The sequence below is a fragment of the Anolis sagrei genome, chromosome 1, assembly GCF_037176765.1.
Source record: "Anolis sagrei isolate rAnoSag1 chromosome 1, rAnoSag1.mat, whole genome shotgun sequence".
Classification (NCBI taxonomy): domain Eukaryota; kingdom Metazoa; phylum Chordata; class Lepidosauria; order Squamata; family Dactyloidae; genus Anolis; species Anolis sagrei.
This window is the reverse complement of record NC_090021.1, coordinates 4,865,371-4,882,634: the sequence shown is the minus strand read 5'-3', so window position 1 is coordinate 4,882,634 and position 17,264 is coordinate 4,865,371. Positions and strand designations below refer to the sequence as shown.

Genomic DNA, 17,264 nt, shown 5'->3' with positions numbered 1-17,264 from the left:
CCTGAGCTTTGGAGGCACCTCTGTCCTGTGGGAAACTGCGCCTCTATATCATATTTCCCCCTCCCAAAGGATGAAGGCAAGAAAGAAAAATAAAGAAGGGAAGGGGGGAAAAAAGAAATAAGGAAGGCATAATGAAACCTTCAAGTGGTCTCCAAAAGGTCCCAAACGTTTCCTGCTTCTGAAAGGCTTCCCTGACCAGGAGCAAAGTTACAATTTTTTACCCTTTAGCAAACCTTTAACTGGCAGCTGGGGGAAAAATATCTCTGGACGAGGAATGTTTTTAATAATGTTTTGTTGAAGGCTGTCATGGCGGGAATCACTGGGTTGCTGTGCATTTTTTGGCCTGTCCGGCCATGTTCCAGCAGCATTCTCTCCTGAAGTTTCCACTGCATCTGTGGCTAATGGCACCTTCAGGGGTTCTCTTGACAGTGAAGCAAGTGGTGTATATATTCCTGTGGAAGAATATCCAGGGTGGGAGAAATAACCCTTGTCTATTCGAAGCAAGGATGAATGTTGAATTGAGCAAGCTTGAATTAGCATTGGAGTAGCCATGAAGTCTGCAGAGTCAATCAGTGAGGATATCTGCAGAGAGTGGGCCTGGCCTCTGTTGCCTGGAGGCACCTTCTGTTTGGGAGGTGTTAGTGCTGGACACAGAATCTTATTTGAAAATGTAGAAATGCTGGGCCATTCACACATGCTTCAAGCAGACAAGGGTTCTTTCTCCCACCCTGGACATTATTCCACAGGGATAGAGACACTCCACTTGCTTCTTTGTCCAACAGAATCTCTGAAGGGAAAGAGGGAAATCGTGGAGGTAAAGAAAGTTTCTCGCCTTCATCCTTGATCTTTTGCTTCTTTCTTAACCAGGGAAATGAGGATTCTATGGAGCCCCCCCCCCCTCCTTGGATGCAGAAATTGAATAAATGATATAGGAAGAGGAACGTTTCTCTAGTTGATGGACTTGCTGAAATCTTGACCTTACATACAGGCAAGGAAGGAAAAAAAGAAGACTGCAATTAAACACCAATATCATGGCTGACATGGAAGAGAAAGCATTTATATGCCTGGAATGTGGGAAAAGTTTCACTCAGAGGGGTGATCTGAAGCAACATCAAAGGACTCACACGGGGGAGAAACCCTGTACATGCCTGGAGTGTGGAAAGAGCTTCACTCACAGTGGTAGTCTACGTTTACACGAAAGGACTCATAGAGGGGACAAACCCTATACATGCCTGGAGTGTGGAAAGAGCTTCACTCAGAGTGGAAGTCTGCATTCACATCGAAGGATTCACACTGGGGAGAAACCCTATACATGCCCAGAGTGTGGCCAGAGCTTCACTACAAGTGGAAGTCTACGTTCACATCGAAGGATTCACACTGGGGAGAAACCATATACATGCCTGGAGTGTGGGCAGAACTTCACTCAAAGTGGACATCTATGTTTACATCAAAGGATTCACACTAGGGAGAAACCCTATACATGCCTGGAGTGTGGAAAGAGCTTCACTGAGGGTGGAAGTCTACGTGCACATCAAAGGATTCACACTGGGGAGAAACCGTATACATGCCTGGAGTGTGGAAAGAGCTTTGCTCAGAGTTCAAGTCTACGTTCACATCAAAGGACTCACACTAAAGAGAAACCCTATACATGCCCGGAGTGTGGGCAGAGCTTTACTTTGAGTGGAAATCTACGTTCACATCAAAGGATTCACACTGGGGAGAAACCCTATACATGCCTGGAGTGTGGAAAGAGCTTCACTCAGAGTTCAAATCTGCGTTCACATCAAAGGATTCACACTGGGGAGAAACCCTATGCATGCCTGGACTGTGGGCAGAGCTTCACTATGAGTGGAAGTCTACGTTCACATCAAAGCGTTCACACGGGGGAGAAACCCTATACATGCCTGGACTGTGGGCAGAGCTTCACTCAGAGTTCAAATCTGCGTTTACATCAAAGGATTCACACAGGGGAAAAACCCTATACATGCCTGGAATGTGGAAAGAGCTTCACTCAGAGTGTAAGTCTACGTTCACATCAAAGGATTCACACTGGGGAAAAACCTTATACATGCCTGGAATGCGGGCAGAGCTTCAGTAAGAGTGGAAATCTACGTTCACATCAAAGGATTCACACTGGAGAAAAACCCTACATATGCCTGGAATGCGGGCAGAGCTTCAGTAAGAGTGGAAGTCTATGTTCACATCAAAGGATTCACACTGGGGAGAAGCCCTATAAATGCCTGGAGTGTGGAAAGAGCTTTGCACAGAGTTCAGGTCTACGTTCACACCAAAGGACTCACACTGAAGAGAAACCCTATACATGCCTGGAGTGTGGAAAGAGCTTCGCTGGGAGTGGAAATCTACGTTCACATCAAAGGATTCACACTGGGGAGAAACCCTATAAATGCCTGGAGTGTGAGAAGAGCTTCACTCAGAGCGGAAATCTACATTCACACCAAAGCACTCACACTGGGGAAAAACCCTATACATGCTTGGAATATGGAAAGAGCTTCACTGAGATTTCAGGTCTACTTTCACACCAAAGGACTCACACTGGGGAAAAAATGCCTATAAATGCCATGAGTGATGACAGAGCTTCACCCATTGTTCAAATATACGTTCCCATCAAAGAACCTACACAGGGAGAAACCCTATAAATGCATAGTGTGTGGAAAAAAGCTCTGAGAATAGAAATCTACATAGACATCAAAGGACTTACACTTGGGAGCAACATACATGCCTGGAGTGTGGAAAGAGCTTCATTCATAGTTCAGGTCTACGTTCACATGAAAGGACTTACACTGGGGATTATTATAGACATATAGATATTATTATAGGCATATAGATATTTTTATTATTGTTGATATATAGATATTATTATAGACATAGATATTATAGGCATATAGGTATTATTATTATAGAGGTATAGATATTATTGACAGATATTATAATTATAGACATATGGATATTATAGACCTATAAATATTATTATAGGAATATAGACATTCTTATTACAGAGATACAGATATTATAGACATGTAGATATTATTGTTATAGATGTATAGATCTCACACACACTCACACATACACACATATATATATTATAGACTTAATAGATATTATTATGATAGATACATAGATATTATTGTAGATATATTATAGCTAAGGGTTGCTATAAAGTAAAAATGGATGGCCATCTTTCGGAAGTGTTTTGATTGTGCCTTCCTGGACAGCCTTTCCTAACTTTCTGGACAGCCTTTCCTATATAATTTTATATAGTTAATTAATAATATAGAGACATTTAACATGAGAGATAGCTTTTCTCCTAGAGCTGTAAGTATACAGAACTCTGTGGTTTTGCATTGATGTTGCATTGGGGGCTGCGTGGTGGTGGTTGGGATATGAAGGGATGGGTGTGTTGGCTTTGTGATGTGTGCTGAGGAAAGCATTGAATTTGGTTTTACCGTGTACAACAACAATAAAGTTACTCTATAATTCCATTCTATGTCATCTTTACTGTATAAACCAATTATTCGGCATTGTCGAAGGCTTTCATGGCCAGAATCACTGGGTTGCTTGAAGCTTTTGGGCTGTATGGCCATGTTCCGGTAGCATTCCGGTCTGTTGGAAGTGAGACAAGTGGGGTGTGTATATATATCCCTGTGGAATAATGTCCAGGCTGTTGCCTGTTGGTAGAAAGTGTGAATGTTGCAATTAGCAAGCTTGATGAGCACTGAGTCATCATGAAGCTTCCAAATCAGTCGGTGAGGGTTTTTGCATAGAGGTGGCCTGGCTGTTGTTGGCTGGGGCATCCTCTCTTTGAGAGGTGTTAACTGGCCCTTGATTGCTTGTTGTCTGGAGTGCTCCAAAACACCTGGAGGGCCCAAATCTTCCCATGCCTGCTTTTAAGTAACCACCACCAGTTTCTCAAGTCGCTCCTGGCATGACAAAACACAAAACAAAAAACTAACCACCACCAACTTGCTAGCATGCCACTCATTCATTCATTCATTGGGAGACACACAATCCTGAGCTGAAGTTGTTTCTGTATATCGGATTTTAGGAGAGCTACCGTTATTTCTTTCTTTGTTTATGTTCCATTATGTTGTTGTTCAGTCGTCTCCGACTCTTCGTGACCTCATGGACCAGCCCACGCCAGAGCTCCCTGTCGGCCGTCACCACCCCCAGCTCCTTCAAGGTCAGTCCAGTCACTTCAAGGATGCCATCCATCCATTTTGCCCTTGGTCGGCCCCTCTTCCTTTTGCCTTCCACTTTCCCCAGCATCATTGTCTTCTCTAGGCTTTGCTGTCTCCTCATGATGTGGCCAAAGGACTTCAACTTTCCCTCTAGTCTCCTTCCCTCCAGTGAGCAGCCGGGCTTTCTTTCCTGGAGGATGGACTGGTTGGATCTTCTCGCAGTCCAAGGCACTCTCAGAACTTTCCTCCAACACCACAGCTCAAAAGCATCTCTCTTCCTTCGCTCAGCCTTCCCTAAGGTCCAGCTCTCACATCCGTAGGTGACTACAGGGAAGACCATGGCTTTGACTAGGCAATGGATCTTTGTTGCCAGTCTGATGTCTCTACTCTTTACGATTTAATTGAGATTGGACATTGCTCTCCTCCCAAGAAGGAAGCGTCTTCTGATTTCCTGGCCACAGTCTGCATCTGCAGTAATCTTTGCACCTAGAAATACAAAGTCTGTCACGGCCTCCACATTTTCTCCCTCTATTTTCCAGTTGTATTTCAAAGTGTTCCATTATATGTCGTATATTTCCGATTGGATTCCCAGTGTACCTGTGTTTGACAAATCCATATCAGTCTGTATTAATTTAAGGTAAAGGTTTTCCCCTTTTCCAGTCGTGTCCGCCTCTGGGACTCTGGTGCTCATCTCCATTTCTAAGCCGAAGAGCCGGCGTTGTCCGTAGACACCTCCAAGGTCATGTGGTCGGCATGACTGCATGGAGCACCGTTACTTTCCCACCAAAGCGGGACGTAGTGAATTCCCTCCCTGTTAGGCTAGGACAACCTGGGGGTCGGGACCCCTGGGGGGGTCGCAAGGGGATGTCAGAGGGGTCCCCAAAGACCATCAGAAAACACAGTATTTTCTGTTGGTCATGGCAGTTCTGTGTGGGAAGTCTGGCCCAATTCTATCGTTGGTGGGGTTCATAATGCAATTTGATTGTAAGTGAACTATAAATTCCAGCAACTACAACTCCCAAATGTTAAGTCTCCTTTCCCCAAACTCCACCAGTGTTCACATTTGGGCATACTGAGGATCTGTGCCAAGTTTGGTCCAGATCCATCATTGTTTGAGTCCACAGTGCTCTCTAGATGTAGGTGAACTGCAACTCCCAAACTCAAGGTCAATGCCCACCAAACTCTTCAAGTATTTTCTATTGGTCATGGGAGTTCTGTGTGCCAGGTTTGGTTCAATTCCATAGCTGGTGGAGTTCAGAATGCTCTTTGATTGTAGGTGAACTATAAATCCCAGCAACTATAACTCCCAAATGACAAAATAAACCCCATCAGTATTCAAATTTTGGGCATATTAGGTATTTGTGCCAAATTTGGTCCAGTGAAAGAAAACACATCCTGTATACTGGATATTTACATTCCGATTTATAACAGGAGGAAAATTACAGTTATGAAGTAGCAACGAAATTAATGTTATGGTTGGGGGTCACCACAACATGAGGAACTGTATTTAGGGGTCACGGCTTTAGGAAGGTTGAGAAACACTGGGCTAGGAAAAGCCTAGAAAAGTAGGCCCAGGAAGTTCGGCAGCCGTTTCGGAAAGGGTGCCGGGCGGGGGGGGGGGGAATCCATTTTAATTACTATTTCTTGAAGGAGGCGTGATTAGAAAGAGCAGCTTTGGAGGGAAATGAGGGAAGACTGTAATTGGCTGAGTTAGAGTAAGCTAACTCAGCCAATTACTTGGCAAAAGAAAAAAATGGCTTTAAGGGAAGGTTTTGAAACCTTGTCAGGAGATTGAGCCTGGGTGTCAAAGGGATAAGGTGTTATTTATTTATCTTCTAGAGCTGTTAAGTATACAGAACTCCTTGGTTTTGCATTGATGTTGCATTGGGGGCTGTGTGGTAGTGGTTGGGGTATGAAGGGATGGGTGTGTTGGGACTCGGGTCCCAACACACTCAGGTCTCAGGTCGGTTTACAGCATATAAGAAAGTACAATAATATATAAGTATAACAAAGTGCAAAGTCTTTATTTATTTATTTATTTATTTATTTATTTGCTTTACTTGTATACCGACTCAGAGCGGTTAACAACCAGTATCAGCAACACAGTACAAAATCATTAGTCATTTAAAACAGTAGTATCAATTAATTAACATCAAAAACATCAATGCAACAATACAGCAAAACAACAATCCATCATGTCTCATCAATAGAATCAGCATCCGATCTCGTTGTCCATTAATCCATATTCCAGTAAACAATCAGTTGCACTGTTTAGTTAAAAGCCTGTACGAAGAGCCAGGTCTTCACTCTCTTCCTGAATGTCAATAAGGAGGGGGCCGATCTAATGTCTGTAGGAAGGGCGTTCCACAGCCGCGGAGCCACTACTGAGAAGGCCCTGTCTCTCGTCCCCGCCAGACGTGCTTGTGAGGCCGGCGGGACCGAGAGCAGGGCCCCCCCAGATGATCTTAACGTCCTAACTGGTTCATAGGAGGAGATGCGTTCGGACACATAGGTCGGGCCAAAACCGTTTAGGGCTTTAAAGGCTAAAGCCAGCACTTTGAATTGTGCCCGGTAGCAAATTGGCAGCCAGTGGAGCTGGTGCAACAGAGGAGTTGTAAGCTCCCTGAGTGCTGCTCCTGTTAGCATCCTGGCTGCCAATCGTTGGACCATTTGAAGCTTCCGAGCAGTCTTCAGAGGCAACCCCACATAGAGAGCGTTGCAGTAGTCTATACGGGATGTAACCAGAACGTGGACTACCGTGGCCAAGTCAGACTTCCCAAGGTACGGGCGCAGCTGGCGCACATTCAAATTATTTTAATATGCGCAGCTGGCGCATATTAAATTAGTACACGAAGGTACAATAAAACACCATCATCACAATTACCTAAGCCAAGTCGTCAATCCAGTCATAGTCATACTCGTAGTCACAGTTCAGCACAAGGAAGGAGGTTATAGGTTCAGTCCTCAAATGCCACATTCCAGAGCCAGGTCTTTAGTAGTTTCCTGAACGTCAGGAGGGAGGGGGCAGATCTGATCTCTAGTGGGAGGGAGTTCCAGAGCCGGGGAGCCACCACCGAGAAGGCCCTGTCCCTCGTCTCCACCAACCGTAATTGCGAGGATGGTGGGACCGATAGCAGCCCCCCCCTCCCCCCGGAAGATCTTAATAGCCTTGATGGTTCATAGGGGAGAATCCGTTCGGACAGGTTAACTGGGCTGGAGTTGTTTAGGGCTTTATAGGTCAAAACCAGCACTTTGAATTGTGCACGGAAGCTAATCGGCAGCCAGTGGAGCTGGCGTAACAGAGGGGTCGTATGGTCTCTGTACCCCGCTCCTGTTAGCAATCTGGCTGCCGCACGCTGGACTGATTGAAGCTTCCGGGCAGTCTTCAGAGGCAACCCCACGTAGAGAGCGTTGCAGTAGTCTAGACGGGATGTAACCAGAGCGTGGACCACTGTGGCCAAGTCAGAGCCGGGGAGCCACCACCAAGAAGGCCCTGTCCCTCGTCCCCACCAACCGTGATAGCGAGGGTAGTGGGACCGATAGCAGCCCCCCCCCCCCCCCGGAAGATCTTAATAGCCTTGATGGTTCATTGGGGAGAATCCGTTCGGATTCCCAAGGTACGGGCGCAGCTGACGCACAAGTTTTAATTGTGCAAAAGCTCCCCTGACCACCGCCGAGACCTGAGGTTCCAGGCTCAGCGATGAGTCCAGGATCACTCCCAAGCTGCAAACCTGCGCCTTCAGGGGGAGTGCAACCCCGTCAAGCACAGGCTGTAACCCTATGCCCTGTTCGGCCTGTTAGGAGTTAGGAGTGGTGTAGAGGGTTAGTGAGAAAGACCTGAGATTGGTCAGTTGGCCAGCAGAGATAGCTAGTGAGACGATTACAGCTATTTGGGAAGGATAGCTGGGGAGTGGAGAGACAGATCCCAAAAGGTCTGTGTGGAGGAGTTTAGAAATTACTGTCAGAGAAGCAAACCTGTCAGTATTTCTGTGGAGGGAGAGAGAAGTGTCTCCTGTGTAACTAAGTCTGAACTGCTTAACATAACCACACACTTTTAAGTCAGTATTTTGAAACCAACTAAGCTTAATACAAAGGATCACTGCCTTGTCGTGGCGCTGGAGCTTGAGCACCTCAATGATGTCACGAGCGAAACCATGAAGGGCCACCCAAGACTGGACGGTCGAGGCAGAGAGGTCAGACCAAGCATGATCCCTGGGGAAGGCAATGCAAGCCACCCAGTATTCTTGCCAAGAAAACTAAATGGACCAGTACAACCAGAGAGATGTTGGTATGCCATTGGAAGATAGGACTCCCAGGTCGGAAGATGGCCAAAATGCTACTGGGGAGGAGCAGAGGATAAGTTCAACTAGCCCCAGATGTGATGACGCAGCTAGCTCAAAGCCGAAAGGAAGGCTAGAGGCCAATGGTGCTGGAGGTGAATGACGAATCCGATGCTCTAAAGATCAACACACCATAGGAACGTGGAATGTAAGATCTTTGAGCCAGGGCAAACTGGATGTTGTTATTGGTGAGATGTCAAGACTGAAGATAGACATCATGGGAGTCAGCGAACTGATATGGACTGGAATGGGCCACTTCACATCAGATGACCACCAGATCTACTACTGCGGACAAGAGGAACACCGAAGAAATGGAGTAGCCTTCATAATTAATAAGAAATTTGCTAAAGCAGTGCTTGGATACAACCCAAAAAATGACAGAATGATCTCAATTTGAGTGCAAGGAGAGCCTTTCAACATTGCAGTGATCCAAATATACGCCCCAACCACAGCTGCTGAAGAAGCAGAAGTAGATCAGTTCTATGAGGATCTGCAGCGCCTACTGGATAATACACCAAAAAGAGACATTATTTTCATTACAGGAGACTGGAATGCCAAGGTGGGAAGTCAAATGACAACTGGGATCACAGGCAAGCATGGTCTGGGAGAACAAAATGAAGCGGGACGCAGGCTGATAGAATTCTGCCAGGAAAACTCGCTGTGTATAACGAATACTCTCTTCCAACAACCTAAAAGACGGCTTTATACATGGACCTCACCAGATGGTCAACACCGAAATCAGATTGACTACATCCTTTGCAGCCAAAGGTGGTGGACATCCATCCAGTTGGTGAAAACAAGACCTGGGGCTGACTGTAGCTCAGATCACGAACTTCTTATTGCCCAATTTAGTATAAAACTAAAGAGATCAGGGAAAATACACAGACCAGTTAGATATGATCTCACTAACATTCCTAGCGAATATACAGTGGAAGTGAAGAACAGATTTGAAGGACTAGATTTAGTAAACAGAGTCCCAGAAGAACTATGGACAGAAGTCCACGACATTGTTCAGGAGGCTGCAACAAAGTACGTCCCAAAGAAAACCAAGAAAGCAAAATGGTTGTCTGGTGAGACAATGGAAATAACCCAAGATAGGAGGAAAGCAAAAGGAAACTGAGATAAAGGGAGATATGCCCAGTTAAATGCTCAATTCCAGAGGTTAGTCAGAAGAGATAAAGAACTATTTTTAAACAAGCAATGCATGGAAGTAGAGGAAGACAACAGAATAGGAAGGACAAGAGACCTCTTCCAGAAAATTAGAAACATTGGAGGTAAATTTCAGGCAAAAATTGGTATGATAAGAAAAAAAGATGGCAGGGACCTAACAGAAGCTGAAGAGATCAAGAGAAGGTGGCAAGACTATACAGAAGATCTTTATAGGAATAATATCGAGGGTAGTAGTGAGTGAATTAGAACCAGGCATCCTGAGGAGTGAGGTTGAAGAGGCCTTAAGAAGCATTGCTAACAACAAGGCAACAGGAGATGGCGGGATCCCAGCTGAACTGTTTAAAATCTTGAAAGATGATGCTGTCAAGGTGATGTATGCCATATGCCAGCAAATATGGAAAACACAAGAATGGCCATCAGACTGGAAAAAATCAACTTATATCCCCATACCAAAAAAGGGAAATGCGAAAGACTGCTCAAACTTTCGTACAGTGGCCGTTATTTCTCATGCCAGTAAGGTAATGCTCAGGATCCTGAAAGGATCCTGAAAGGAAGACTCCAGCAAGACATGGAGAGAGAGTTGCCAGAAGTACAAGCAGGGTTCAGAAAAGGCAGAGGAACGAGAGACCAGATTGCCAATATCTGCTGGATAATGGGGAAAGGCAGGGAGTTTCAGAAAAACATCTACTTCTGCTTCATTGACTATTCTAAAGCCTTTGACTGTGTGGATCATCATAAATTGTGGCAAGTTCTTAGTGGGATGGGCATACCAAGCCACCTTGTCTCTCTCCTGAGGAATCTGTATAAGGACCAAGAAGCAACAGTCAGAACTGACCACGGAACAACAGACTGGTTCAAGATTGGGAAAGGCATACGGCAGGGTTGTATCCTCTCACCCAACCTATTGTATGCAGAACACATCATGTGATGTGCGGGGCTTCACGAATGCAAGGCTGGGGTGAAAATGGCTGGAAGAAACATTCACAACCTTAGATTTGCAGATGACACCACTTTGATGGCCGAAAGCGAGGAGGAGCTGAGGAGCCTTCTAATCAAGGTGAAAGATGAAAGAGCAAAAGCTGGGTTGCAGCTAAACATGAAAAAAAAAAAAAACAAGATTATGGCAATAAGAATGATAGACAACTGGGAAATAGAGAGAGAAAACGTGGAGGCAATAACAGGGTTTGTATTTCTAGGTGCAAAGATGACTGCAGACACAGACTGGGGCCAGGAAATCAGGAGACACTTACATCTTGGGAGGAGAGCAATGACAAATCTTGATAAAATAATGAAGAGTAGAGATATCACACTGGCAACAAAGATCCGCATAGCCAAATCATCTACGGATGTGAGAGCTGGACCATAGGGAAGGCTGAGTGAAGGAAGATAGATGCTTTTGAACTGTGGTGCTGGAGGAAAGTTCTGAGAGTGCCTTGGACTGCGAGAAGATCCAACCAGTCCATACTTCAAGAAATAAAGCCTGACTGCTCATTGGAGGGAAGAATAGTAGAGGCCAAGATGAAGTACTTTGGTCACATCATGAGAAGAAAGGAAAGCTTAGAGAAGACAACGATGCTGGGGAAAATGGAAGGAAAAAGGAAGAGGGCCAACCAAGGGCAAGATGGATGGATGGTATCCTTGAAGTGACTGGATTGACCTTGAAGGAGCTGGGGGTGGTGACGACCGTCAGGGAGCTCTGGGGTGGACTGGTCCATGAGGTCACGAAGAGTCAGAAACGACTGAATGAATGAACAGAAAGCTTAATACCTAATTTATTCAAGTTCTCTCAATTAAACCTCATTGTTTTGTTATTCACAACAACTGCCTCACGTGTGCCTCTGTGGGTGAAGTTTTAAGAGCAGTTTCCTGCAGCAAACAGGAGACTAATGGCAGCAGTGTAGATTTTAAAGAACAATCTTTAGTGTTACCTCAGAAACACAAGCCTTAGGGCTAAATCCAGCACACTCTTGCGTAAGAATACATCCAGTAAGCCCAGGGCTTATCAGCGCTTCTAAGTTGGTGGGCGTCAGAGGGCTTTCAAAAAGGGGTTTTCGGCTAGAAGAAAGTTCCAGTTTTTCTTACAGCTTTTGATTTGGCGCTTTTAATCACAGAAACATCACTCCAATTTTAGTGGTGTTTGCTTTTGGGATTATTTTTAGTCCCAAATAAAGCCTCTTCTCGAATCCTATTGGTACCTATTAATCTACCGTTGTTCATGTGGGTTCTGTGTGGGAAGTTTGGCCCAATTCTATCCTTGGTGGGGTTCAGAATGCTGTTTGATTGTGGGTGAACTATAAATCCCAGCACCTATAACTCCGAAATGTCAAGGTCTATTTTCCCCAATTTCCACCAGTGTTCGCATTTGGGAATATTGAGTATTCGTGCCAAGTTTGGTCCAGATCCATCATTGTTTGCATCCACAAACAGTGCTGTCTGGATGTAGGTGAACTACAACTCCAAAATGCAAGACCAATGCCCACCAAACCCTCCCAGTATATAGTCATGGGAGTTCTGTATGCCAAGATTGGTTCAATTCCATCGTTGGTGGAGGGCAGAATGCTCTCTGATGGCGGGCTAACTATAAATCCCAACAACTACAACTCCCAAATGACTAAATCAACCCCACCAATATTCACATTTGGGCGTAGTGGATATTTGTGCCAACTTTGGTCCAGTGAATGGAAATACATCCTGCATGTCAGGTATTTACATGACGATTCATAACAATAGCAAAATTACAGTTATGAAGTAGCAACGAAAGTAATGTTAAGATTGGGGGTCATCACAAAAATGAGGAACTGGGTTAATAAGGGGTCGCGGCAGTAGGAAGGTAGAGAAACACTGGTGTACATGGTGGCAGCACAGAGGCGCCTCTATGGCTCAAGGGCGTGTTTCCCTGTGTGGACACTGGATGGCAGCAAAGGGCTGCAGATCAATATCTCAAGGCGAGTGCAATATTCCCATGTCCACCAGAGGGCAGCAAAGAGAAAGGCCATGGGGACTGAACCTGTAATGTCATTGATCTATTACTTAGTCACGGCTAATAATAATAATAATAATAATAATAATAATAATAATAATAATAATATCACCCTTTACGGCTCCGGCCCAGCGTACCTGTCCGAACATATCTCCTTCTACGTCCCACCTCAGAGCTTAAGATCTGCTGAGGGGGCCCTGCTCTCGGCCCCACCTTTATCACAAGCGAGACTGGTGGGGACGAGGGACAGGGCCTTCTCGGTGGTGGCCCCTCGCCTGTGGAATTCACTCCCCAGGGAAATTAGAACATCAACATCCCTCCTCTCCTTCAGGAAGAAGCTAAAAACCTGGATGTGGGACCAAGCGTTCGGGTAGCTGGCAGATGGACAAAGACAACCGATAATGACCAGAGTAGGAAAGGACAATGACGATGCTAAAAGGTTTACGGACTTGGATTTGGTGAACACTGACCACAAGATGTTTTATTGCTGCTAGTATATTGTCTGATGGTTTTAATTAGTTATTTCTATGATATTATGTGGTAAATTTGTGTATTGTATAGTGTATTGTATGTTGTAATTGTTAGGCATCGAATTGTGCCTTTTGTAAGCCGCCCTGAGTCCCCCCTAGGGGGTTGAGAAGGGCGGGGTAAAAGCACTCCAAATAATTAATAAATAAATAAATCCTGGGTGTTGTAGGCTAATAATAATAATAATAATAATAATATCCTCATCCTGGGCATTATACTTTTGCAAGGCCTTTTGCCTCTTATGCCCAAGAGTGTGGGTACCTCTCCAAACTACAACTTCCCGCCTCCCATGCAAGTCTATAAGAAAACTGCACCTCTTCCGCAGCTCAGTGCTATGGCAGCCTGGGAGGTGCAGTTTTCTAAGGCCTTTCGCCTCCTCTACCAAACTACAGCTCCCAGGATTCCATAGCAATGAGCCCCAGAAGTTTGAGTGGGGCTCACCCAGCATCGCCGCTTATCAGAGAGCGATGGGACCACGGCAAACTACAGATCCCAATGGCCCACAGCACTAAACCACGACAATCAGAATTGGTGCCAAAGCGTGCCTTCATTGCACTGTTGTAGTGGTGTGAGTCCCTGGTGTGATTTAGCAGAGAAGGCATTGCAAAAGTACAGCCTTTTGCTATAGAACCCTTGAGAGGTCTAGTTCAACAAGGGTCCAAACCAAACAGTGCCAGGTCCATGCTAAACTACATCTCCCAGGATCCCAGACAATATTACTATTATTATCATTATCATCATCATCATCATTCCTAAAGAATCCTACTTATGGTTATGCATTATTATTATTTACATCTATTGATGAGAAACACTAATAATCCTGGCTGTGGCTGAATGAGTGATCCATGATCTGGCAGGTGAAGCCCTCCTGGCCCTCCCTTTGGCGTCCTCTTGTGGACAAGGGAAGATCCTGATGTTTGCGTTTCTGGGTATTTCCATTTTCAACATGACCCATGAAGGGAAAGGGGGAAATGGTGGAGGTAAAGAAAGCTTCTCGCCTTCATCCTTGATCTTTTGCTTTTTTCTTAACCAGGGAAATGAGGATTCTGTGGAGCACCCCTTGGATGCAGCAATGAAATCAATCATATAGGAAGAAGAACCTCTCTCCAGGTGAGGGTCTTGCTGAAATCTTGACCTCACATACAGATAAGGAAGGAAAAAAGATGACTGAAGCTTCTGTATTGCAATCAAACACCCATATCATGGCTGACATGAAGGAGAAAGCATTTATATGCCTGGAATGTGGGAAAGGTTTCACTTGGAGTGGTGATCTGAAGCGACATCAAAGGACTCACACGGGAGAGAAACCCTATACATGCTTGGAGTGTGGAAAGAGCTTCACTCACAGTGGTAGTCTACGTTTACACGAAAGGACTCACACTGGGGAGAAACCCTATACATGCCCGGAGTGTGGAAAGAGCTTCACTCATAGTTCAGCTCTATGTTCACATCAAAGGACTCACACTGGGGAGAAACCGTATACATGCCCGGAGTGTGGAAAGAGCTTCACTCATACTACAGGTCTACGTTTACATCTAAGGATTCACACTGGGGAGAAACCGTATACATGCCCAGAGTGTGGCAAGAGCTTTGCTCATAGTTCACATCTATATAAACATCAAAGGACTCACACGGGGGAGAAACCCTATACATGCCTGGAGTGTGGAAAGAGTTTCAATGAGAGTGGAAGTCTACGTACACATCAAAGGATTCACACTGGGGAGAAACCCTTTACATGCCTGGAGTGTGGGCAGAGCTTCACTGATAGTTCAGGTCTACGTTCACACCAAAGCACTCACACTGGGGACAAACCCTATACTTGCCTGGACTGTGGGCAGAGCTTTACTACGAATGGAAATCTACATTCACATCAAAGGATTCACACTGGGGAGAAGCCCTATACATGCCTGGAGTGTGGGCAGAGCTTCACTATGAGTGGAAGTCTACGTTCACATCAATGGATTCACACTGGGGAGAAACCCTATACATGCCTGGAGTGTGGGCAGGGTTTCACTAGGAGTGGAAGTCTATATTCACATCAAAGGATTCACACTGAGGAGAAACCCTATACATGCCTGGATTGCGGGCAGAGCTTCACAACGAGTGGCAGTCTACGTTCACATCAAAGGATTCACACTGGGGAGAAACCCTATACATGCCTGGAGTGTGGCCAGAGCTTCACTACGAGTGGAAGTCTACGTTCACATCAAAGGATTCACACTGGGGAAAAACCCTATACATGCTTGGACTGTGGGCAGAGCTTCACTACGAGTGGAAGTCTACGTTCACATCAAAGGATTCACACTGGGGAAAAACCCTATACATGCCTGGAGTGTGGAAAGAGCTTCTCTGAGATTACGGGTCTACGTTCACATCAAAGGACCCACACTGGGGAGAAGCCCTATAAATGCTTGGAGTGTGGAAAGAGTTTCTCGGAGAGTACAGGTCTACGTTCACACCAAAGGACTCACACTAAAGAGAAACCATATACATGCCTGGAGTGTAGAAAGAGCTTCACTCAGATTGGAAGTCTACGTTCACATCAAAGGATTCACACTGGGGAGAAACCCTATAAATGCCTGGAGTGTGGAAAGAGCTTCACTCAGAGTGGAAATCTACGTTCACACCAAAGGACTCACACTGAAGAGAAACCATATACATGCCTGGAGTGTTGAAAGAGCTTCACTCAGAGTGGAAATCTCCATAGACATCAAAGGATTCACACTGGGGAGAAACCCTATATGTGTCTGGAGTGTGGAAAGAGCTGCACTGAGAGTTCAGATCTACTTTCACACCAAAGGACTCACACTGGGGAAAATCCTATAAATGCCATGAGTGATGACAGAGCTTCACCCATTGTTCAAATTTACGTTCACATCAAAGAACCTACACTGGGGAGAAACCCTGTAAATGCATAGTGTGTGGGAAAAGCTTCTCTGAGAGTTGAAATCTATATAGACATAGAATCCACACTGGAGAGAACAGCAGTGTTTGACTCCAAAGAGAGTTTCCCAGATAAACCTTTCCAGACTTTTCATGTTGGTGAAACACTTTTTAGAAATGCACCCTTTTGTGACACAGTAATTTCGTTTAACTAGCAAGCCAGAGGTTAAACCATCCCATATAAGACTTTCAGTATATAATAATTGTATAGAGAGAGACTGAGAGATAGCTTTTATCGTGGAGCTGTAACTATACAGAACTCCGTGATTTTGCATTGATGTTGTATTGGGGGCTGTGTGGTGGAGGTTGGGGTGTGGAGGAGCTGTTGTATTGGTTTTGAGGTGTGATGAGGAAAGCATTGGATTTGGTTTTACCGTGTACAATGACAATAAAGTTACTCTATCATTCCATTCTACATCATCTTTACTGTATAAACCAATTATTCGGTATTGTCAAAGGCTTTTGTGGTGAATCTTACCTGGTAGGCCGGAAAGGGAGTCTGGATAACAGTAGGGCAGGCCTCTATTTTAGGAGGGAATGTCAGGGAGGCAGCCATCTTGAGTGAGGATGGTTGGAAGAGGGGAAGAGTTTAGAGACTCCTAGGATTGGCCAGAGCAATTGGGAGGAGCCAAGTCTGAGGAGGGAAAGAAGGTAGCTTCAGTGAGAGTTGAGAGCTGGGAGCTGGTATGTGAAGGTGTAGGTTTTGAAAATGAGTTTTTTTCGGAGAGAGTGTCTGTGTTAGACAGTGCTGTGAGCTGACAGGAAAAAGGTCAGACAGCAGTCTGACCTCTTGTGAGAGTTAGCACAAGAGATTGGCTCTCCAGGCTGGGTTGGTTAATAGGAAGAATTCTAGGGTAGAGTTAGTTAATAACCCAGGGGCTGCCTAGATAGGCTAGTCAGACTCATCACTGTTCTTTGAAATAGAGCGAGGGTTTTGTTACCAACAGTTAGTTCTGTTTGGTTAGCTCTGTCTAGGACAAAGTGAAGAGAACTGTTCAAGCAACCAATCAAGCTGAAGTACCTTTGTAACAAGTCACGCTTTTTGTACCTCTCAGGAGTGGTTAGTTGTCTGTTTTAAAAATAAATCCTATTCTGTTTAACTTTCAA

The 17,264-nt window shown here is 45.1% G+C and overlaps 2 protein-coding genes across 3 annotated transcripts in view; both read left to right on the top strand.

Annotated features, from left to right (window-relative positions):
• The window catches only part of LOC132782877 (zinc finger protein 135-like), an 80,003-nt gene extending 76,503 nt beyond the window's left edge, over positions 1–3,500 (top strand). For both annotated transcript variants that reach the window (XM_067473450.1, XM_067473481.1), the window contains exon 2: positions 868–3,500. In XM_067473450.1, coding sequence (XP_067329551.1) covers positions 1,032–2,657 — 1,626 coding nt within the window. In that variant the 5' untranslated portion in view covers positions 868–1,031 and the 3' untranslated portion in view covers positions 2,658–3,500. The remainder of the gene's footprint in view (positions 1–867) is intronic.
• Positions 1–17,264, top strand: part of LOC132761661 (zinc finger protein 420-like) — a 34,205-nt gene extending 16,941 nt beyond the window's left edge. The window contains exon 2 of the mRNA XM_067460612.1: positions 14,248–17,264. Coding sequence (XP_067316713.1) covers positions 14,378–15,889 — 1,512 coding nt within the window. The 5' untranslated portion in view covers positions 14,248–14,377 and the 3' untranslated portion in view covers positions 15,890–17,264. The remainder of the gene's footprint in view (positions 1–14,247) is intronic.